The following is a 23,777-nucleotide window of genomic DNA, read 5'->3' as shown; positions in this document are numbered from 1 at the left end:
ACCTCTATTGCTCATTGTCTTGGTTGCATTTTAAATACTTACTTAGATTTTACAATTAAATTCTTACCATTTCTCTTCTCTAAATGTCAGTGATTTAAGAATGATTTCTCACTAAAGCACACCAGACTTTTAAATACATTTTTAAAAATCTAGCTCGACCAAGCACATCTGTTTCCAGCTCTAACAATTGCTAATCTTTCCATCAGCAGTCCTCAACCAGACATGAATTTGCTTTTAAACTGTTTCTGGTATCCACAAAAGAACTGCTCTTATATTTGAACAGTTTTATGTACAGAACCATAAAACCAGACAGGGAAAGTGAAGGTAATTATCAAAAGTTTTGAGGAGACAGAGAGTAAGAAAGAATAATACATATAAAGTTTCAACTCGTGCATCATGACACACTTTTTCTGAATGTCAATCAACTTGTATCTAGACTTTGAATATTTTGTCCTTACACTTACCTAACAATGCCATTCTAAAATATACCATAAAATCCTTCTTCTGTTATAATCCATTATTAAAAAGAGTTAAACAAAAGATATATAGTTATATGTGACTAGGTATTCTTATTCAGTTTTGAATATTTTTAAACATTTCATCATTATATAAAAATTAAAATAAATGTGCATACAACATTCATACAAAAAGATTCTAAGAATAACATGAGTTACTTGTTAGGAAGTGAAAAGAGATTTTTGTCACTCCCATATAAATAGAACAAACCATTTATGTTTATAAATTTTCTTCATCTATAATAAAAATTCTTTATTCATTTGTTGAGCTTTCTTCTATTCTGAAAACCCTGCCACTATTATATATTGTAAAAGCATCACATGTGTATAAATATGTAATTCTGTATGGACATCAAAGAAGCAATTTATATTTTATAATTGTATATTTGTTTTATTTTTTTCACCTAAATATTTTTGTTGATTTGTTTAGAGTGAACATTATCAGACTTTCTACCAAAAATCATCTTTGAATATAAAATATCAAACATTTTAAAATATACAGATTGCTTTATAAATGAATTGAAACCATGACTTCTTCCCCAACCAGTTGCAATGTTAGTGTTAAATTTCTTGAATAAAAAGGCTTATGAAACTGAGTGACATTATCAAGTCTGCACTGCACACTAGTGGCAAGAGATAGTACATGCATGTGGCCTTTTTAAAAATTGGATTTCAGAACAATTTTATCTTACATATTAGTTTTCTTAGTCAAATTTAGAATCCTTTAGCATATATAGCATATACACATATTTAAGAATAACATGATTTTCATATTGTAAACTATTCTTCCAGTAAAAGTAAAGTGATTAATTGCAAATGTTTGTACCCAGAGTCTCCAGGTTCAGTTAGGTACTTGTGCATATATAAATATCACCAGTTCATATATCTGTGTAAGTGTGTACGCATGTACACAATATCTGAATATTTCACATGCACCTGCTAAATGTTAACCTACTTGAAAGGATTTAGTTGTCAGTATTCTTGCTCATTATTTTCTTTCCTTTAATTTGCTCATTTTTCTTTCCCGAACACTAACTGATACAATGAATACAGAATATGTACAATTACTTTCCTTTTTAATTTTTTTTGGGGGGTAAAGGATTGAACCCAGAGACACTTTAACACTGAGCAACATCCCCAGCTCTTTTCATTTTATTTTATTCTTTTTTTTTTTTTTTTTTTTTTGACACAGGGTCTTGCTAAGTTCCTTAGGACCTCACTAAGTTCTGAGGCTGTCTCTGAACTTGCGATCCTCCTGACTCAGACTCCCAGGTTGCTGGGATTACAGGTGTGCATCACCGTGCCCAACTTTCTTTTTGTTTTATTAAATTTATTTTTAACTGATACCTAAAACTTAAAAATTGTATATGTATCTATGAGACACTGTGTGTTGTTTCAATACATGAATACATTGTGTTGAATACATTGTAGTGTGTGCATTGTTTTGAACATATCTATCTCCTCAAATATTTACCAGTTCTTTATGGCAAAACATTCAAAGTATTTTCTTCCAGATTTTTGAAACACGTTACCATTGCTATAATTACCCTACTGTGAAACACCAAGCCCAAACCTCTTAGTCCCATCTCAGTCACCCCACACTGCTAGACCTCCACTAGGCCTCCTTTTTCCCTAGCCCCAGCCTGTATTCACCACCTTTCTACTCCCAACTTCTATATGTACACCTCAAATATATACAACAGAGGGTTCTAAGAAACAGAAATACTAACATAAAATTGCAGCACAGTGTGCCATTCAGAACAAGACTCTTACTGCCAGGGTGTGAGTAAGTCAGCTACTGACACGTGGTTTCAAATAGTTTTCTTTAGAGGAATTTCCATCTTTTAGCCACCCCGTCCTCTCTGCCATGCCTTCTGCCCTGGGTTCACTGGGTTACCAACTCTGAGACAGGCAACCTGCTGCCCTTTCTCTCTGAATCTTAACGTACCTCTTGCACGTTGGCCTCCTTGGAGGCCTTCAACTCCTTATACTTCCATTTCCACAGGGACAGAGCTGACTCCAGGCGTTCTACCTCCTTTTCCAGAGCAACACGCATCCTAAAACATTTAAGAAGTAAAAGAAAGTGAAATAGACATATTTTGAAAATGATTTTAGGAATGTATCAATTTTTGTGTTTTCTTTCTTCCTAATCTTTGATACTTGTTAATGGCCATTATGAGAGAAAATGTACTTTCAATGCATAAAATGTATAAATATCGACTAAAACTTGGTTGAATTTGTTATTCTGGCAACTAGCTTTACTGTAGATCTGACAAAGTAAACTCGGCTTTGCCAACACTGCCCTTGTGCTTGCTGCCGTGCATTTCTGTCAGTTCCTCTCATTTCCATGACTTCCACTCACAGAAGGACATACATGTTTCTAATTTCATCGAGGTTTTGACACATCTTTCTCTTGTAACCGTATATGAATGAAGCAACCCTCTGAGATGACACAGAACACCAAGAAGCTCATCTAAGTTTAAAAATGAGTCACTTATTGGGGGTCGAAAATATTTTTATTATTTGCAATTTAGTTTCAACAAAGCAATTTCACTGTGATCTCTATTTAAACTACTGGAAATAATTATATTAATGTTCCATTTGTAGAAATAGAAACAGAAGTAGGATAAAATCTGGTCTTTTAACACCTAAGCCTTTGATTTTTTTTTCCTTGCCCACAATGTCCACTAGAGTGAGTCACTGAAAATGATTGCTGTATGTGTGATTGTCATTAGCATAGGTTGACCTTTACAGCTGCCCTGTCCTCGCCTGTCTGAGATATTAGATTTCTGTTCAAACATCCTCCTTCTTTTTCCTCATTTCATGATGGAGTTGATTTCCTCATTCCTCAACTCTAAGCTCAGACAGGGGATATTAGATGTGAAACAGCAAAAAACTAGTGAAAACCGCACATGCTCAGCTCTAGCTAAATAAATTCTGAGTGTTATATAACACTGAGATTTTTGTGTTTGATAGTTACAGCCTTATTGTAATTATAATTAATAAGCACACACAGATTTATTTTAGTAATGGTAAGTGCTATTAGGAAAATCTTGAAATGTATTTATAAAGTAGAAAATACATGTGGAATCAAAATTGAGCATCATTTACCTATCTGTAGGAAATATGAATTTTCCTAGTAGCAATACTATAAGAATAATTCAAATAGTGTCAAGCTATAAATATATTAGTTTAATCCAATCAAATGGATAGGGAGCCTATTAAAGAGTTATATAATTGCATTTGCATGAATCAAGCCACACAAGGATATAAAAGACTTATTTACAGCTTAGTTTAACTACAAAGGACTCAGGTTGAAAAAAATCCACCATAATTTTTATAAGAATTTTGACTTGCAATCCTTATTATCACAGCAAATACATTAAACAAAACTACCAAATGAGAAAGTTCAGTGTAAAAGTCTAGGTTTCAAAACTGTGCCTATGAATATCTATGCTTCCCATTAATAGCCTCAGCTCCAATTTCTGATGAGCAAACCCAGCCAGCCAACACCCAAGCTTCATACAAAGATTTACTTCTGTCCAAATTAGTGACTGTGTTTGGGATGTTGAGAAGAAAAAAAAAAAAAAGCAGAGAAATAGTGTTTGGGATGTTGAGAAGAAAATAAGTGCAGGAATAATTTTCAGATCACCAAATATATTATTTTGTGTTGAGTTAGAAAGTATGTCTACAAATCATTGAAATACTTTAGGAAATACAATACCTATTGGGCACATGGAAACTTTAAATTAGGGATGATAATGCATATTAGAATATTAAAAGTTTCAGGTATTGACTAGCACTTTGAATTTAAGTTGAATAGTCTAAAAATTGTAGTTCTAAGCTTGAAACTTTGTTGGGACACTCAAGATAATCATCATAAAATTTAAAATTTTGATTTATTAGGTTTGAATGAATAGAAATTTGGAATATTGTCAATATTTGAAAAACTTAAATGGTAGACAAAATGTAAAATTACTACAAAATTAATCAAAAATTTTAGTTAACTACATTTGTGTAATGGAGTATGTTTTGATATTTTGCCTAAAACTAATTTTGTTATTTGAACAATAGAATGCTAAGAAAATTATACTTGAAAAAATTCATAAATTCTAAATATTTAAATCACAAATTCAAAATCCTATATATTCAGTAATCAAGTGTTACCTTTTGACATTGCATTTAAATCAAATGATAATTTAATAATTCAAATTAAGTTAAACTTTTTGGGCAAAATAATGTGCATTAAAAAATGTTATATGATCACTGAGAATGAATGTTGACCCACGTTGATTAATATTAAGTTTTATCAAAATTATTGGAGTTGTTTTTCTTTCAGAGTTTTTACCTAGTTGAAGAAGATCATCTCTCTCTCTTTCTGTCTTTCTGTCTCTTTCTCTCTCTCTCTCTCTGGACTCTCTCTGATTAGGTAAGGATGGTTCAAACACTAGCTGGAGGATTTATAATATAAATAATTATATTATTTCACATATACTTTCAGTCACATAAAATATAAAGATATAACTACATCTAGGTTATATCTAGACCTGACAAAATATCCAAAGCCAATCCATGAATTAAACAGAATATAATCAGGCCAAAGTAAATTAAAATTAATAATGACATGTTTTCTATATAAAGCAAATTAGTAACATTTCAAATATAGTACTATTTTTTCTCTGTAAGTATGCATCTTAAATAAACATCGAGTATAGTACTATTTTTCTTTGTAAGTATACATCTTAAATAAACATCCAATATATCAGTTTTCTTAAAAAGTCAAGTACTTGTGATAAGTAAAACATTACACTTTGATCATGTACAGGAGAAGACAAGTAATTCACAAAAAAAAATCATTAAATGAACATGTGGTGCTTGAATATTTTTAGCGTGGCCCTATTTTTTAAAAATGTGTGGTTTGGTGCAAGCATTGAGGATATTGCACATCCACATTTATGCAGCAGAGGGCACCCTACAAGTCCTTAATATTTTATCCTAATGAATTTATTCCATTTCAGAGAGATTTTCAAAAATGATTAATTCTATAGCTAAATGTACAATTGAAATGAATGCCAGGGTGATGCTACTTGAACTATAAGAAGCAAAGAAAAAAATCCCATATCTACTTAAAAAGTATTACATATTTCATGTACACATTATTTAAAAGAACAAAATTAAAAACATAAGACTCAACAAAAATAGATCATCTTTTATTTGATATTATGAACTTTTAAAAATCAGATTGATATATATGAAATGTATAGGTTCTAAAAGGTAAAATGCTAACTAAAATTACTTTTATGGAAAGATGTCATATATTTATGTCTGATTTTTTACATATTTTTTTTAAGAGAGAGAATTTTTTAACATTTATTTTTTTTTAGTTTTCGGTGGACACAACATCTTTATTTTATTTTATGTGGTGCTGAGGATTGAACCCAGTGCCCCGCGCATGCCAGCTGAGCGCGTAACTGCTTGAGCCACATCCCCAGCCCCTCTGTCTGATCTTTAATACATTATTATCTATCATGATCTCACAGTAGTTGAAGATTAAATTTAGATATTTGTACAGGAAGACTATTCAAAACATTTCTTGGAAGTGAAGTCTTGAAACATTAATATCTGGGAATAAATACTAATAATTTTGCACTCTGGAAAATTGCATTGAAAAAAATGTCTAATCAATATTTCCTAATAAGTCATTAGTTTCAAAATATTTTTGCCAAATAAAAATAATTGAGCATGAAAAACATAAATGTATTTATTTTTATGACAGTCTAAAATTTAGAGTTAGTATTTAACTGCTAACAGTAAAAGTTACTACCAATATACTTTCACAAGCAACATAGATGTTATTTTGTGATCACATTACCAGCTATTTATAATTACATTTTTATCAATGGGTGTTCTTAAGTTGCCAACAAAGCCATGTATAATTTATTTAATTAGATAGGAAATGTAATTAAGCACATTAACTCAGACAACGAGGCTTGGAGGTAAAGCAATTAGGGACAAGTGCACTGTCATGCCACAGAAATGGTCCAAGAAGACCCCACTGCCTACAGCTTTCTCTGACTGCTGCCTGAACACTCTCCTGATATTAGTTTTGTATCTGGCAGCGAATATATTCAATATATATTACTTTTTGCATTTTGTTGAGTAATAGATGTACATATATGTAGGAAATAGAAATGTCATATTTATCTTTCTAATTATATACTATATATATTTATATATATACATATGTGTGTGTGTGTGTGTGTGTGTGTGTGTGTGTATATATATATATATATATATATATATATATATATATATATATAAATCTTTAAAGCTTTTTAACTCACTACACTTTCTCAATGGTACTTTAAATCTCATTTTATTACCAAAAATTTTCAACACTTAATGAAGCAAAGCAAAATATAAGCATGCTACTTTTATATAGAAAAACAGATTAAGGAACTAAAATAGGATGAACTGAAGCTCAGCTTAGATGACACAAAGCAAGCATTTATAAGGGACAGAGTGCTCTGTCTAGTTGAAGTGGAAGACTGATTCAAATGCTTAGACATTTCATCAAAGTAGCTTACCTCATGGCCTCCTTTACAGAGGATTTGGTAGTGCCAAAACACTCTGCTCTCTTAATGTGTAGGTCCACCTAGGTGATTCCTGCCCTCATTCCAAATTTTGTACCTGAGATATCTTTAAGTATATATATATATATATATATATATATATATATATATGGAGTTTCCATATATTGGGAAATTTTTCATAAAACTAAGCAGTGTTCTGAATATGAACAATATAATAATTTTAGTGGACTTGACGAGAGGTTCTAGAGAGGGATATACATGGGTGGAAATGATTCCCTGTATTTCTGCAGCTGGTTCCTGTGTTCTAGTCAAGAGACTAGATGGAAACACAGAAAAATTATATTCATAGCTTCTTTACTGAAACCACCCACTCATTGATATTCCAGGAAAGGGTTATAAGATTAGACAGAATGCTAGCAATACTATATCCTTGGGAACATTCTCTTGTGGTATAAAGACTGCAGTTGCCTCCTGTGGGTTCCATGCAAATGCTGATTGACAGACACACACACCAGGACTCATGACCCCCGTGGAATTGTTTCTAAGAGGCAGTGGGAAGACAGAGCCAGAGCCAGTCAGACCCCCACCTTGCTTCATTCTTTGGCATATCTAGGTTTACATGCTGAAGTAGCTGAGAACCGAGAGTTTACTTCCTCTGGGGATTGACAATTCAGTACAAGGAAGTCAGAAATATGTTTTGTGTATGTGTAGGACTGAACGCATAAAGGTAGCATATGAATACCATTAAAATCGGCATCCTAGACTAGCAAAGGGTTCTATCTGGAGAAATGCAGAACACTGTTCCTATTACACTGTGGCAGATTTGAGAGAAGTATGTGACTACAGAGAGCTAAATCCTTCAAGAAATAAAAACTAAGAAGCTCCAATTTCACTGAGACTTCAAGTGTCAGATGATATTTTCAACATGTGTACAAGTGTAAATCCTACTCAGTTTCGTTCTTTTTTCTACTAATGTTTTTTTCCTCTATTAGGAATTTATACTTGATGGTAGAATAATATAGTATACATTAGTACACAGATGAACATTTAACACAATCTATAAATGTTTTGAAGCACAGATAAAAAAATCTGCAAAAAGGAATTAGTATTGCTCGAAAAATGGAGAGTGAATAGTGAGACACTTCAGGCTGATGGAGAAGGAATGGCAGATAAACAGCTGCAGGACATTTGCAAAGCTTGTGCACATGCTTATTACTATTTGAGTCAATATAAACCAGATATCAAATATATCATATTTATATTATATACTTATATCATCTATAAAATTGATATTATATAATTATTTAAATATGTGACATATATAGAAGTATATAATATATACTTATCATCTATGGGTGTGTGTACATCCCTATTCTTTTTCTAGCTCTACCTATTTAGAGTCTTTTAACTAAGGAGATGGAGAAATAATTACTTTCAGATTTGGTAGGTATATTTTAAAATGCATCAAAAATTCCATCCACATTATGGTAATGCTTTTAAGCTAATCATGAAGGAAACACACACACACACACACACACACACACACACACACACAACATATCACATATCGAGTATTTCACATTTTGGCCTCTTTCCCAGACACCATTTGTGTATAATCCTCACAAGGGTGCCATGAAGAAGAAGACAGGACAAAGGTGTCTCCCACGTGACTGCCTCCTACCTGCCCTGATCATGAAATAATCCACACTTCTCCCATTGCCAGGGGCCCTCACCCTGGAGCCTGAGTGGGCCAGTGAGACTGCCTCCACCAAAACTGTCAGAAGAAACACTCCCTGACTTCACGTCATTAAAATGCGACCTATCTTCTGGGTGATCTTAAGATGCTCTCATGCAATCTAATCACTGGGCTGGGAGGAAACCATGCAGTCCTATGGTGAGTGCTACAACAGAGACCCCTGATGAGAACCAAGGCCAACCTCCAGAACTGTGAGTGATCCAAACTTCAGACATCCCACTCTCAGCCTTCCAGCTACCTGAAAATTTGAGCCATCCCAGCCAAAAGATGAGATGGGCTGTCCAGCCATGCTTATGGTGCATCGATGGAGTATGTGGAGGCGTTGCTTTAAGAACCAGGATTTTGCCGAACACATGTAATCCCTGCGGTTCAGGAGGCTGAGGCAGGAGGATCATCAATTCAAAGCCCACCTCAGCAACCATAGGGCCTAACCAACTCAGTGAGACCCTGTCTCTAATAAAATACAAGATTGGGCTGGGAATATTGCTCAATGGTTGAGCAATATTTAAAATGCATCAAAAATTCCATCAATCCCCAATATCAACAAAACAAACAAACAGGATTAGGAACATATGTTACTAAAGGATAGTAGCAGCGTAGTAGCGCCACCTTGTGTCCTTAAGGGAAACAGCAGCCCAATATCTCTGTCTAGAACATGTCAGAACCAGGAAGGAAGGAGGTCCAGGCCACCTAGTCTCAAGTCCAGCGTGCTTCCTCTGTTTCACCTCGGACCGCATGTAAGGGTTCCTTTCTGTGATTAATGAGTCACAAAACTGATTCGTCCATTAATAATATTAACATTTATTCATCTTTGTTGACTCACGAAAATCTAATAAAGCTATAAAACATAGAGAATACACAGTATTTTGAAAGTCTACATTAAAAGTCCAAATACAATTACCATTAGCCTAATGAGAGATGATCACATGTTAATGGTAAAAGTCATCTTAAAAGAATGGTAAGGATTAACAAGTTATGAGTTACTTTTCAAAATTAAAAGTGTGTGTTTGTGAGTGTGTGTGTGTGTGTGTGTGTGTGTAGCTCATCTTTTCAAATCGTACACTTTTTTCTTTTTCCAATCCCTGGGGATTGAATCCAGGGCCTCACACATGCTGGGCATAGATCTTACAACTTGTGTCCACATGTAGGTCAAATGCATCATCAAATGACCAGCTTATCAGACTGAAGGAATTCTGTTCAGGGAGACAAAGATGACCACTTACTCTCTCTCCTTCCACAGGATTTCTTGGAAGTCATCCAAAGGCAGCTGCCAGGCTGAGACTTTAGTCACTGCATTCTCGGGGGACAGGTTCCCTGCTGGCAGTCTCAGCCCAGGCTTCAGGGCACAGCTTCCAAAACCACCCTTCCTGAACAAATCAATGCTATCTGGATTTGGTTTCATCTCCTCATTTAATCTTAATGAATCAAGAACCACTCCTTCTTCCTGAGAAAAGGAAAACATATCCAATTATTGTGTTGAATATTTTAGACTCAGAAGAAAACTCATAAGCAAAACATTCTCAAAGGAAAATAAATGTTGTGATAAACATCAAATCTACATTTGCATTTCATTATCCTTCCCTAAGGGTCATATTGCGTGACCCAACAAAATCACATTCTCCTTCAAACTTATTTCTGTCTGTATTCTAACATTATTATAAAACAATTTCTCCAGGGGTCCACTTTAACTTGCAGTTTGTCTTCTTTTCCTAATCACAACTAAAAATAAACCTGGGTAAATTTGAGTAGATGTAGAGTTTTTAATAAACCGATTAATTCTTTTTAAAAACTTATTTTGTCACAAGGCCCTTGAGAGTTTCAAAGTAAAAACAAAAATGATTTTTTAAAACACTTTTTTAAGGATGGGATAGAAAGAATGAATTTTCAGGAAGGTCCTGAATGTTTTAATATGCATGCTTGTTTAATTTTAGTTCACTACTCAGATCTCACATAGAAATTAAGACATTTTAATAAACATGGGCATCGATTACCAGGACAGCACACTGAACCCAAAATCCTGTGTAATAATTCCAAAACTCCGTTGAACTCATGTTGTGGATATTTGTTTATAATTTAAATTTGACCTGACTTATGAGAATTAAATAGAAGAAAGCTAAGTGCAATTAAAATTTCAATGATACTTGATTGTAGTATTTTCTTTTTAAAATACTATGTGAACACCAAGTTACCTAGTATTATCCATGTCTTAATTGTCTTCATAATTAATATTTCAATTATTTACAATACTTTAAAAACAATAAAATGAGTCCTGTATTTCATTTTTAAGGTCTAAGAAAAAAAAAATCATTGGTTAAGTAAAGTGTTCACCTAAATTCTATGTTCACAGGTTTTCTTCTTGTGTGTTCAGAGCTAGCAGTGAAACTTGTCAAACTAAAGAAACCAAGTGAAATTTCTTCAATAGAAAACATTTATTTTCTTGCAATCACAAGGCATTTTATGTATTTTTTCCAAAATAAAACTTTGAATAAATACATCTATGTATTATTTGTTCTTGACACTAATGACACAAAGCTATTCCAAATGAAAGTGTAAGAATTTAAGAATTTCCCAGCATAATATGTGTACAGAAAATCTTCCATTTTCTCAAATACAGTCTAGTGACTTCTATTAATAAAGAAATATTTTGTGGATTTATGGCACATTATATTGACTACATTCCTGTAGCCAATCTCTATTTCCAAATTTATATATTAACAAAATTGAATTTGGAGAACAATTCCCATTCCTAGGAAGATGTACATAAAGGTACTAGCAGCCTGCATTGTCAAGGTAAGCAAAAGCAATTAGAAGACCAAACCAGTAGAAATAATCATGTTACTTCAGTCTGTTGAAATTCCTCATTTGCAATGGGATATAGACTATATTTAACATAAATTGCAAACAGTATAAAAAACTTAAGATTTTAGATAAATTCTAAAGCTGCAAGATGTTGACCAACAGGTTTTTAGAGATGGAATTTCATAGATGGGGTAACAATATGATTTTATGGACCAAGCTTTCATGAGTTTCTAAAATTTCCCTAAGTATGTCCCTAAGCACTTACCAGGTCATAAAAAGGGGGAGGAGATTATTGATAAATGAATGTATGAACCATTAAAACACATTTTTTTAGAAACTTTATTTTATGCAGAATTCCCATAAATCTCAAGATGCAAACAACTCTAGAAATTCCAAGTATGAATCATGGGATGTATTCTTTATATTTGCCCAAAGTTATCTTTTTCCAAGTAGCAAGGCTAGTCTAAAGCCTTAAGCAACAATCTCCTCTAATAATGTATGATTATTGACACACTTAGGGTGAATGGAGAGAAATCTCTCCAAATATTTTCTGTTCACATTTTTTAAATGCTGCACCATTTTTTTGCTATGCTAGTAAATTCACAATATGATTAATCCTGTTCCTGAAAACTCCATACCCATCCCTGATAGCTCAGAGCAGGATTGTCTTTGGAGATATGGTCTTTCAAGCAGTGATCAAGTTAAAAGGGGGCATTGGAGAGGAATCAGTGATGCTGTCCCTGTAGGAAGAGGAAATCTGGACACAGAGAAGAGATGAGGTGAAGACACAGGGAGAAGACCCTACAAGCCAAGGAGAGAGGCCTCAGGAGAAGGGAATCCGGCAGACACTTTAGTCTTGGACTTCCCTCCCCTAGATCTGTGGAAGAGTGAATCAGTGTCACCTGGCCCACCCAGATTGTGGCCCTGCTGGCCCAGGGAAAGGCGCTGGTGGGTCTGTTCCTCTCCTTTGCCCCAGGGGTCTGAACAAGGTTCAAAGTGCAGAGATGTCTGGATTCCTGAGCGGATTTTTTCTTACCTTACTTTTTGTGTTCTCCTCCTCAACAAGTTGTTTTTTCTCCAAACCGATGGAGCCCCACATTGGTGAACTAGTTTGAAGCTGGTCTTTCCGGTGGTGGGACCCTTCAAAACTAGGAAGCTCCAGGTCCTGGGTTCCTGTGGCTTCTGCCACCTCCTTTTGAAGTGACAGACTTTGCTTCTTTTTCAGTGCGCTCAGCTCCTTCGTGGCCATCTCTAGTTTTATTCTGAGTTGTCTTCCTTCCTCCCTGGCACTGTTCCTCTCGGCTCGAACTTTACTCCATTTTTCTCTCCAGTTGGCAGTGCAGTCCGACCACCAGCGCATGGTCTTTTCCATCTGAGCCGCCCTGGCCTTGACTTCCTCAAGTTCCCGCCGGCGGAGTTCCTCACAAATATCCCATTTGTTGGCGTTGAAGGGATGAGCACTGAAGTCACAGGCTGCAGGAGAGGATAGCCCACAAGGTGGCAAGCAGGAACCGCAGGTGTCCCTAGGGCAGGGGCTAGGAGCTTCCTTGTCACAGCGTGGCTCGCTCGATGACTGTTGCATCTGGAAGATTTGAGTTTCCTCAATTAATCGATGAATGGAATCTAGGTTCATATTCGTCTTTCAAAGCCTAGGAAAGGACATAAGCACACATTTGAATTTCCATTGTCATTGTTAGATCAAGCCCTATACTGAGAAAACCAATTGAAAAACAAAGCATCTTTTCAGTATTGCATACTTTCTCTCCCAGTATAACCAAAATTATAGAAGAATTCATGCATTTGTAATTGCAACATTGTCTATCACAAAATTAAAAAAAAAATCTGGAATATTTGTTGTCTACTAAACTACACAATTGTCTCCTTGGCTCCTGCTAACTAAACCCAATTTGTTGAAGTTGAATGAAGTCTCTATTCTACTCTGTGTGCAGAAATCCTTATGGCAACCCCAGAGGACAAACCATGATTAGTCTCCTTCTTCCCTAATGATCTCCACCTGGGGAAGACAGGCAGGTAACCTCTGCTCAGAAGAGAGCATCAATATGAAAAGCTCTCACTGCTCTGCTTTCCTCCTACCTGAACTAGGATATGGTTTGGAAAAGCAAGGTGAAGTCCCTCTCATAACATGTAAGTTGAGAACAAGACAGGTGAAGAGAGATATTTCATGACTGAGATGCTGCTTTAAGCCTAGAATGCATACCTCCAGTTTCTTTGTCAGATGAGAAGGATTACCTATATTGATTTAAGCTATGATCCTTGAGTTTCCTGTTGATTAGAGTCAGAAGCATATCTACCTAATACAAAAATTAATTTCCTACCATGGTAAACATTGTGATAAGCTCTAAGAATAAAATACTATAAATAAGATGTGGCCCTTGTTGTTGAAACTTCTGCAGTCTAATGGACGACACGAATATACATACAAATTTAAAACATATAATTTACACTCTAAAACTGTGTTTACTTTTTCAATTGCTTTGTGGTATATATTTGTCAATTTAATGCTAGATTTTTGGGATATGCTCAAGGTGTATTACTAGTTGTGACTATCTCCCACAAATGAAGATGTATCCCTGAATTGATAACACTAAAAAATCATTTCAAAGCTTTGTAAAGGAATAAAAATAAATTTTCCATATATATACCAAATTACAAAGTAATTTGTAAAAGCGTATCATTTTAAAAACATGTGTACCTATTACTTTGTCTAATATAGCTATATTGGAAATATAATAAGTAACATTTTTAAAAAAATAATTGCTAATACTTGAATTTTCAAATTAATACAGTTTTATGGTTACCAGTTTTTGTTGTTTTTATTCTCAGATATAATTTTCTGGTGTAAATAATTATAGATGATATTTTATGTGCATGATAGTAATTCCTCTCACTCTTCTTTCATTTGCTTTTATATAGTTACAGATCATAATCCATCTTCTTATGACCCATCTATTTAAGAACTGAATAACTTAATAACTGATTTATTATAGCCATTTACTTATAAAATAAGCCTATGTCCATTAAAAAGACTACATAATATTTTCTAAAGACTATACAATTAAGTAACTTTATAATACTCAAGTTAATTACTATAATATTAAAATTAATGTGTATTAACTTTATTTGTAAGGGAAGAAAAGCACATTTTAATAAGCACTTTATAGTGATGCCAAACCAATTCACTCCCTATTATAGTACTTATTAAAATAATGTAGATTCATGGTTGTAATTACATGATGGCATCTGTTCATCATGTTTGAATTAGAGCTGACTGGAGTAATCCATCCCTACACATTTACTATAATTCAGAGGACATAATAATAAAACTGACCACACTTTTCTGATAATTATTAGATCAAGATCAATATAAAGAGAGAAAAGAACAAAAGAAATTCATAATTGGAAACATACACACACATATTTAATTACATTTTCTTTCTGTTGAAATTCCAAAATGAACACAGAGAATTTAATTCATCATATTAAATTTAAGTTTATCCTTGCCATTTTTTCAAAACAAATCAGTATCATAAAATTCTAATGTCCTTAAAATGTCTCATTAACTTTTATTTCACTAGTATTTTGAAGACTCCATAATTGGATTCTGGTACAGTCCGATCTTTCCCACCAATTAACTCTGTATTTTTTTCACACCTGACTAAATAAAAATGAGTTTGGTTTAATCCTTCAGTCCTTGAACTTAAAATAGTATTTCCTATTCCAAAGAGTTTTCTCAAGCAAAGATGACCTGCTTGAGGTGGAGATATTCAACATCTCTGTGGGTTCATTTATGTAATTGTTTTCCCTATATATACAACGTTCAGCCTCTGTGATTTATTTAAGATGACTGCATAAGTATTTGCCAGTAATCGTGGCACAAGGTCTTTGATGTAAGAGAAAACATTTTAATGCTATTGACTTTGGTTTCTTGTACTTATTTCTGTATTTTAAAAAAATTCTCAATTCTCAGGCTACCATGATTACTGCAAATATTTTAATATTGTACATAATCAAATAAATAAGATGTGCTAGGAATATTAAATGCAATGTCCATCCAATATTACTAAAGATTATATTTCTGACCAAAGAGGAGTTTAATGTATAAGATGGTGGGATCTTGAGTATATTGGTTCTCATCCTGACTCTCCCGCATTTTGGAGAAAAGGTCTCGGACAGATGACGCAAACGGCCTTTGACTCAATATCCTTGTTTGTCAATGGGACAGAGACAGCATGTATTCAATAGGACTGCTTTCTTTTGACTGCTGAATAGAACTTCACCTGCAGATTGGCCCACACAGCAGCTCTCTCCAAGGTAAGGCAATAGTTTCTCTTAGTACTACAAGTAGGAGTCAATAGTACTGCTACTGGACTATTGTCACATTTAAATTTTTTTTAGTTTATTTTCTCTGTTTTGAAAGATAAATGTGTCTTTTAAAAAACAGGAGAACATAAGGAAAAATATTACTCACAATAGTGTTCTGAATTTCATGTAACAGAAGCCCCCACCACACACACACCTTGTCTAAACTCTACAGCTTCAAAGCATTATCCATTTTCACTGCAGCACAATGATATCCATTTTGGATATTTTTATGTTAAAGTATCTCTTATCAGACCACATCACCATGAGTCTGCTGATGCTGACATCATCCTTTGAGTTCCTTCAATGGCCTCATCACAGCTTAAAAGAAATGCTATCAGCTCCTCCAATTGTCATTCTGATCTCTATGTGTCTTGCTGCAGCCTCCAGGACCTGCCTTCCTTGCAGGACCTCCCCTGCGTGTTCAGCTCTAGGCCAACTGTTTGCTATGCTGGGGCACACCTCCCTCCCTCCCTGGCACCCCTTCCCCAGCTTCTCTCCCTCCAGGTAGAAGCTTCTGCTTGACTGGTGATGGGACCCATAATCCTACTAGCCCAGATGTTCCAGAGGCCCAAGTCTCCCAGGAATGTCTACAGCGGAGGTCCTCTGTGATAGTGGCTTCTGCCATCCTGGGACATTGCTAATAACCAAAAACAAGAAATAAATTAATCACGAATTTTAGCTAAGTCTAAAAGCAAAACATAGTGTATTTTGATCCAAAATGTCTCTATTTACTTGGTTAAATCTCTCCCAAGTGACATTTTATGTATTTTCTGAAGAATGAAGTGGAACAGAAAGTAAAGCCTTTTTGGCAGAAGTTACATCACCATGGTAGAACAAAATAGTATCCAAAGGGATTTTTTTTTATTTACAGTTATTGCTTCCCCTTAACCTACAGAAAATGGATTCTAATGAAACCTTTCCCATATTTGTTTTTCTTAAGAAGGAGAGGACCTCTCATGCATGCACAACAATAGCAAAAGTCATCGAAATGAGAGAACAGAGTAATACAGATTCAAAGCACAAGCCTAAAGCAATGATTGCAATTGTGGCCTTATACTCTGACTAAAGGAGAAAAGGAAGAATCGGTTTCTGATCTATGAGAAAACAGCACATTATATTCTAAGGTGTGGCCTGCCAAACACACACATGTGACTTGTATGAAAGCATATATATTTTGTTTGGATTGAAAACATAAAAATAATGTATTCTGGGGATGCTGTGCAAGAGAACACTGAATGCAAAATGTGAAGACAGCAGGTTTGACAGCAGAGAGGAACCATGACAGTGAATGGCCCCAGACACAACTGCAAGGCGGCTCAGGCTTTGCTCCTGGTTAAATGTTGTATTTAAAATTTGTCTTTACACTGTGGCAAATTGCATGGAAAATTAGAGTCCATGCTTATTGTTGCAAATGAAAGATTTTGGAATTGTACAAAGGCAGAAAAAAATTCCATATTCAACTAAAGAATGTAAAATAAATTTGATAATTATTTGAAGCTTATATATTTTCCTTTCCAAAAGCATGGTATTATAAAATAACCATAAATACAGTAAAACATGCCTATTTATAGTTTCCAAGAGTCATAATTAAATTATAAATTACTTGGACTGTTCATAGAAATCACCTTTATCATTAGAATTAACATGGGATTCATACAATGAGCCTCACCTTTTATGACTTTTCTATTCGTTTTTTATTCTATCTCTTCTTGCTCCTGGCTCCCTGTTCATGGGGCATCACTGCTTCAAATCAACACTGGCCGAGGTTTACAATAGAAAGTATCTTTAAAAAATTGTGACAAGAATAATGCTTTTGATAATGTTCACTGATTGAAAATTAACTCCATTTCTTTTAAAGTAAGCTATTTCAGCCGGGCACAATGGCGCATGCCTATAATCCCAGCGCTGGGGAGACTGAGGCAGAAGTATCACGAGTTCAAAGCCAGCCTCAGGAACGTAATGAGGAGCTGAACAACTCAGAAAGATCCTGTCTCTAAAAAAAATACAAACTAGGACTGGGAGTGTGGCTCAGTGGTTGAGTGCCCCTGAGTTCAATTCCTGGTACCAAAAAAAAAAAAAAAAAAAAAAAAAAAGCGCTATTTCAGAATAATTTTTCCTTTTGATGATATTCCTATGTTTTCTATGTTTTAAGAAATGCCAAATTTGGGCTGGGATTGTGGCTCAGCAGTAGCGCGCTCGCCTAGCACTGGCAGGACCCAGGTTTGATCCTCAGCACCACATAAAAATAAAGACATTGTGCTGTGTCTATCTACACCTGAAAAATAAATATATATTTTTTAAAAAGAAATGCCAAATTACATGCAAATAATAACCTTATAAGTTGGAGACAGAAAGTAACCAGTCTGATCTATCTGGAATACAAATTAAGAAATAAAGAGAGATTCCAAAGTCCATAAACCATTTTAAAGGTGTCAATGCATCATTTGTAATGAATCTTAGGAAAATAGAATTCCTGTTTTCTGGATCATCTTGAATACTTTATAGTACTTTTCCTGCAGAGTACAAATTTATGCCCAATTTAAAATTTCTTGGTGAATACATTATTTACTACTCTAATTTAGCACTTGGAGTGCCAAATTTTTTTAAAATCTGTATTAAAGTATTCCTGAAATTTCTCACCACTGTACAAATTTTGAGGCATAAATATTTGAGTTTAACAGCTTAAGTACATTTATATATATAAAATATAAGTGTATATATATTATATTATGTACATTATATATAATATTGTAAATATTATATATTATCATATAAATAAAATATATATATTATATATATGACATCTATACTACTTAGTACCTGTTTGTATGAAACCCTGACACTGGTTGAATTTTCCAGCATTTTTTAACATTTATGTTCTCCTCAAAGTTTTGTAAAAAAAATCACAAACTAGTTTAATATACAATATAATCCAACTTAATAGTGCCAAAATAAAGAGTCAAAATATTCCTTAATATCTTAAGCCAAAAAAAATGAAGTTAATATTAGTTGTACTAGAAGTATAGAGCTCCACCAAACCTTTTTTCAATATATAAATACGAATACCTCTAGCATAACTTCCAGGTGGCTCACAGATAACATGCACACTTTATGGAAAATAAAGCTGTGCAGGTCTAGTAGTGGCAAAAGCTTCTACCACTTTCCAAAGTTGAACAGGTGACTTCTTCTCTGGGACTTGCATCACACTGAAAGCCTGTCTTGTGTGACCTCCACAGATTAGAGAGGACGGTACAACTGCTTTCATAAACTTCGGTTAAAAAGAACTTAAAATAAGAGCACATAGTAGACAACTTGAAATTATGATTATGAATGTATATGATGATTGTGGCTCACAGGATGAAATAATTCCTAGCATAATTCCACTACAAATGAGGTGGTGCTAAGATGGTGCTTATGCTTTCCAAGACTGGGCTTTTATTTTTAAAACTTTTTGTCTGTTTTAAATTTAAAAGCCATTTTTTTTTTAAATTATAGACTTTTAAAACATTGAATTAATCAGCACTTTCCAGTATTTGTGTGTATTTCTCAGTATACCAGTGAAAAAACAATGACTTTCCTATACATTTTTTTTCTTTTTAAATATTTTTTGTAGTTGTAGATGAATACAATAACTTTATTTTATTTATTTATCTTTATGTGGTGCTGAGGATCGAACCCAGGGCCTCACACTGCTAGGCAAGTGCTCTACCACTGAGCTACAACCCCAGCCCCTTTCCTATGCATTTCTTAAGTGAAATTCCCAAGCCATTTACCCCATTCACATTTCATCTTAAAGAATATATAAGGTTAAGTCAGAGGTTCTTCACGGATCTGGCTATGCTTGATACTGAACATGAGACTGCTTTCTGTGTCAGTATGATTCAATAACATTTTCTCACACCCATTTGATGGAGTGTGCACACCGCCAACTACTCTGTTAGATGTCCGGAAATTTTCTCAGGCTTAATCATGAGTTTTGGTGCATGCTTGCCAAATGACTGTCATATTTATCTTTGGAAAGCAGTTACAAATTTTTCAATAAGTAAAATTTATTCTTAATGTCTGTTTCATTTTCCCAACAGTACATTCTTTGTACTAATAATCCAAACTGGGTAAAGGAATTCCACATCAAAGAGCTAAAAGAAAAACATGGATTCAGAGCAGAAATTGTAGAATATATTTAGACTTTTATGTGCTACACCTATGCATATTTCCAAATACTTTGTTGTTTACTCTGCTTCTTACTAAAACAAATATATTTGTGCATTTTTGCTAATTTTTCTTATGTATAATCTGAAATTTAATTTTAAATGTAAACAGTAATATTATACTGATACCAGAGAAGAAAATTTACCCTTTTACAATAGAAATTATATCAAATTAAAAGTGTTTTTAAAAGCCCAGTTCCACAAAATCACTTCAAATGCTATATGGACCATCTAAGAAAGATGGGTCAATATAGGTTAATTTTAGACAAGAGAAAGATCAGATTTACGGAACTAACATTGGGCTTCAAGAGTAGGGTAGACAGAAAGGCAACATTTCTAAAGTACCCCTAAGAAGTCATATAAGATTGTCGTTCCTGCCTGGATGGTTGAGTAAAACAATATTTTTAAAATAATAAAAGTTAATTTGTAACTTATTTATTCTGTATATTAAACAGCACTATTATAGAACAATTTAAGTTTACCTAAGAAGCAAATGACAACCCTTCAAATAATTAGCTTATCTTATAAAGTGAGGTACTTGTCTCATATTTCTGTTGCAGCAATAAATAAATTGCTAAACCATACATTTAGCATATTAAAACAATGGATATTACAGGGCGTGGTGGCACATGCCTGTAATCCCAGCAGCTCAGGGAGGCTGAGGCAGGAGGATCATGCGTTCAAAGCCAGTCTCAGCAACAGCAAGGTTGCTAAGCAACTCAGTGAGAGCCTGTCTCTAAGTAAAATACCAAATAGGGCTGGGGATGTAGCTCAGTGTTAGAGTGTCCCTGAGTTCAATCCCGGGGACAGGGTGAGGCGGGTGGGAAGCAGCAGATATTTATTATCATACAGTTCTGAAGTTCAGAAGCCAAAATAAATCTCACTGAGATAAAGTGAAGAGGGTCAGGGCTGGCATTCCTCAGGGCCCTAAGCAGGCAGGCAGTCCCTCTGCCCTTGCAACTTCTCAAGGTCGTCCACCTCCTTTGGCACATAGCTCCCTCCTCATCTTCTCAGAGATGTATTAACTCTTGAAATCAGTTTTGTATGTTTTTTCTCAATGAGTTTAAAAGTTTGTTTTGCATGATGCAAAAGATATTATTTTATATTAGGCAAGGTTAGGTGTGTTGACCAATATCTGAAACATAATAACTGGCAGCAACATAGATAACTTCACATCTTTGAAAGTAAAGAGCTCTTGCCACTGTACCAAGTTGTTTCTTCACTAAATATTCAAACTGAGTATCAGTAGCCTGACCCAATACCACACACAGTGTGAGGTCTCATGAATGCTTAACTTTGGGTAAAGACCAAGAGAAAGAGTTTAGCTTCAACCCATGGTATCATCCAGTAAGGCTACAGAGGTTAGCAGCCAGGGCCACTTTTTTTTTTTTTAATATTTCTTGTGTAAAGACCAGATGGATTGGATAAAGAAGAAAGTAGTGACACACACACTCCATGTACTAATCTGACATTCTTGGCTTCAGAATAAGGTACTCTTGAAGCTCAGTTTTCCTCCATGAGCATAACATTAAACCACTTTTCAAAAACAGAAAACAGAAGAATTAAAGTTACCATACCATGAAAGTGCCTTCCCAGACCTCATCAAACAATATATAACATGTGCACGCATGTATTTAAATACATTTGTATATATAAATGTGTATGTGTATACATATACATATATATGTATAACTGGATTGTATATGATTTTAATATTTTAAGTAGATTAAACTACATGTTTGTGCATATTTATGAATGTCTGCAGTGCTTGGAGAAAATAATTCTTTTATGTCAAATTACTTTTATGTTTAGTCTGTGTGCACTACAATTATACAGAAGCAAAGACTTAAATTGAGTCAGTTATTTTCCAATATATTTTGGTTATGCATTCCTATATTTTATTATTTCACAAGGTCATACCATAGTTGTTAAGACTCTTATTTAAAAAAATATGTGTAGTAACTGCATAGGTAATCAAGTTGTCAATGAATTTTCATTTCATTATAGAGAATAAATTAAATGATAATCATTAAGATAACTTAGTTATTTTTTACCTTCAAATCATTCATGCTTAGTAATCATGGATTATGCTGTAATAGAAACAAACAAAACCCATGTATTTTTCCTTTGCAGTATTGGGAATGAGCACCAGGCCTCCCACACGGGAGGAAAGCACTAGACCACAGAGCCACTCCCCCATCCACAATAAGTTTTTGTTTTGCTTTTGCCTTGCTGGGGATTGAACCCAAGGCACTCTACCTCAAAGCTACCTCTCCAGCCCTTTTTATTTTTAATTTTGAGACAGGTTCTCACTAAAGTGTCGAATCCAGTCTAAATTTCATAATCCTCTTTCCCAGCTTCCTGTCCAGTGGGATTATAGCATGTGTCACCACAACCACTTTAGACCCTGTTTTTAAAGAGCAGACAAATATAATTTCTTTGAAAAATCTGGTCAAGTAGATGCAAATATGCTGTTGAAATAGTTCATTAAATATTAACTCACTAAATAATAAATAGTAATGAAAAATTAATAGATTACTGATAATACTAACATTTTTCTATAAAAATATTCATACAATTTAATAGGAAAATGTACTGACTTCTAACATTAGAGTAATCCTTGTTATCTTCTAACGCCATTGAATAACCTTCAAACTAACAATTAATTTATGACATTCAGATTCAGAATGAGAAGGCTTCTTAATATAGTTCACAATGTATATAATACTGTGAACGTTGAATTCCAAACTGAAGCTTTTCGTTTGTCACTTAGTACCATCTTGCCAAAAGACCCCTGAAAGTAGTGGCTCAATTGAGTTCTGGACATCAAACATAGGAATGCGTGAAAAGCTTTTTAAATTATAAGCATATGGATGGAATTCCCTTCAAATTACTAGTCAGATTAAATCTTAAGGGTAAAGAACACAAAACTTTGAGGTATCTGCAACACCATACATCTGAAAAGTTACTCAGGGAATGGATCACCCAAAGACAGTTGAGAATTCACTCTGACTTTGAGTACAATAAGCTTCCCTCCCATTATTGAAATATTTGTACATACAATTAAAATGTCATCTCTACTATGTTCTTTTGCCATAAATAGTCATGAAACTAAATATTAGATAGTTGAGATACAGTAAGTTTGTGAGGTTTTTTAATATTCTGGAGGAAAAAAAAAACAGAAATCAGAAAACTTCAAGTAATAGATCTGAATGTATAATTTAAAAATGCAGCTCTTTAATGATTTAACCTATGCTTTCTCACTTAAACCATAGCAATCTTGTCCAAGTAATTATGTTTTTGGCTGGTAGGCACTGCATAGTAAGTGGGTAACTGGAAGGGGATAAATTAGGGCATTTTATGCTTGAGTTCACTGCCCTCTCAATAATACTACTTTGTTATTGTCCTCAAAATGACATTTTTAAAAATTGGCTTATAATTTGCATCACATAATAATCTAAATAAGATGTTAAGGTCAGAAGGAAACATCAGAGAGTATTTTAGCTATTTAATTTTTAAAGCA

General features: G+C 34.1%; 1 protein-coding gene across 1 annotated transcript in view; it reads right to left on the bottom strand.

Moving 5' to 3' along the window:
* CCDC102B (coiled-coil domain containing 102B) overlaps positions 1 to 23,777 on the bottom strand; it is a 118,572-nt gene that overhangs the window by 68,604 nt on the left and 26,191 nt on the right. The window contains exons 4-6 of the mRNA XM_081263279.1: positions 12,700 to 13,312; positions 10,088 to 10,308; positions 2,464 to 2,572 (exon numbers count right to left, since the gene is read on the bottom strand). Coding sequence (XP_081119405.1) covers positions 2,464 to 2,572; positions 10,088 to 10,308; positions 12,700 to 13,296 — 927 coding nt within the window. The 5' untranslated portion in view covers positions 13,297 to 13,312. The remainder of the gene's footprint in view (positions 1 to 2,463; positions 2,573 to 10,087; positions 10,309 to 12,699; positions 13,313 to 23,777) is intronic.

This window comes from Spermophilus citellus, assembly GCF_964194105.1.
Source record: "Spermophilus citellus genome assembly, chromosome: 12".
NCBI classification, from domain to species: domain Eukaryota; kingdom Metazoa; phylum Chordata; class Mammalia; order Rodentia; family Sciuridae; genus Spermophilus; species Spermophilus citellus.
Note: the sequence above shows the minus strand (reverse complement) of the source record. Positions and strands in the feature narration are given on the sequence as shown.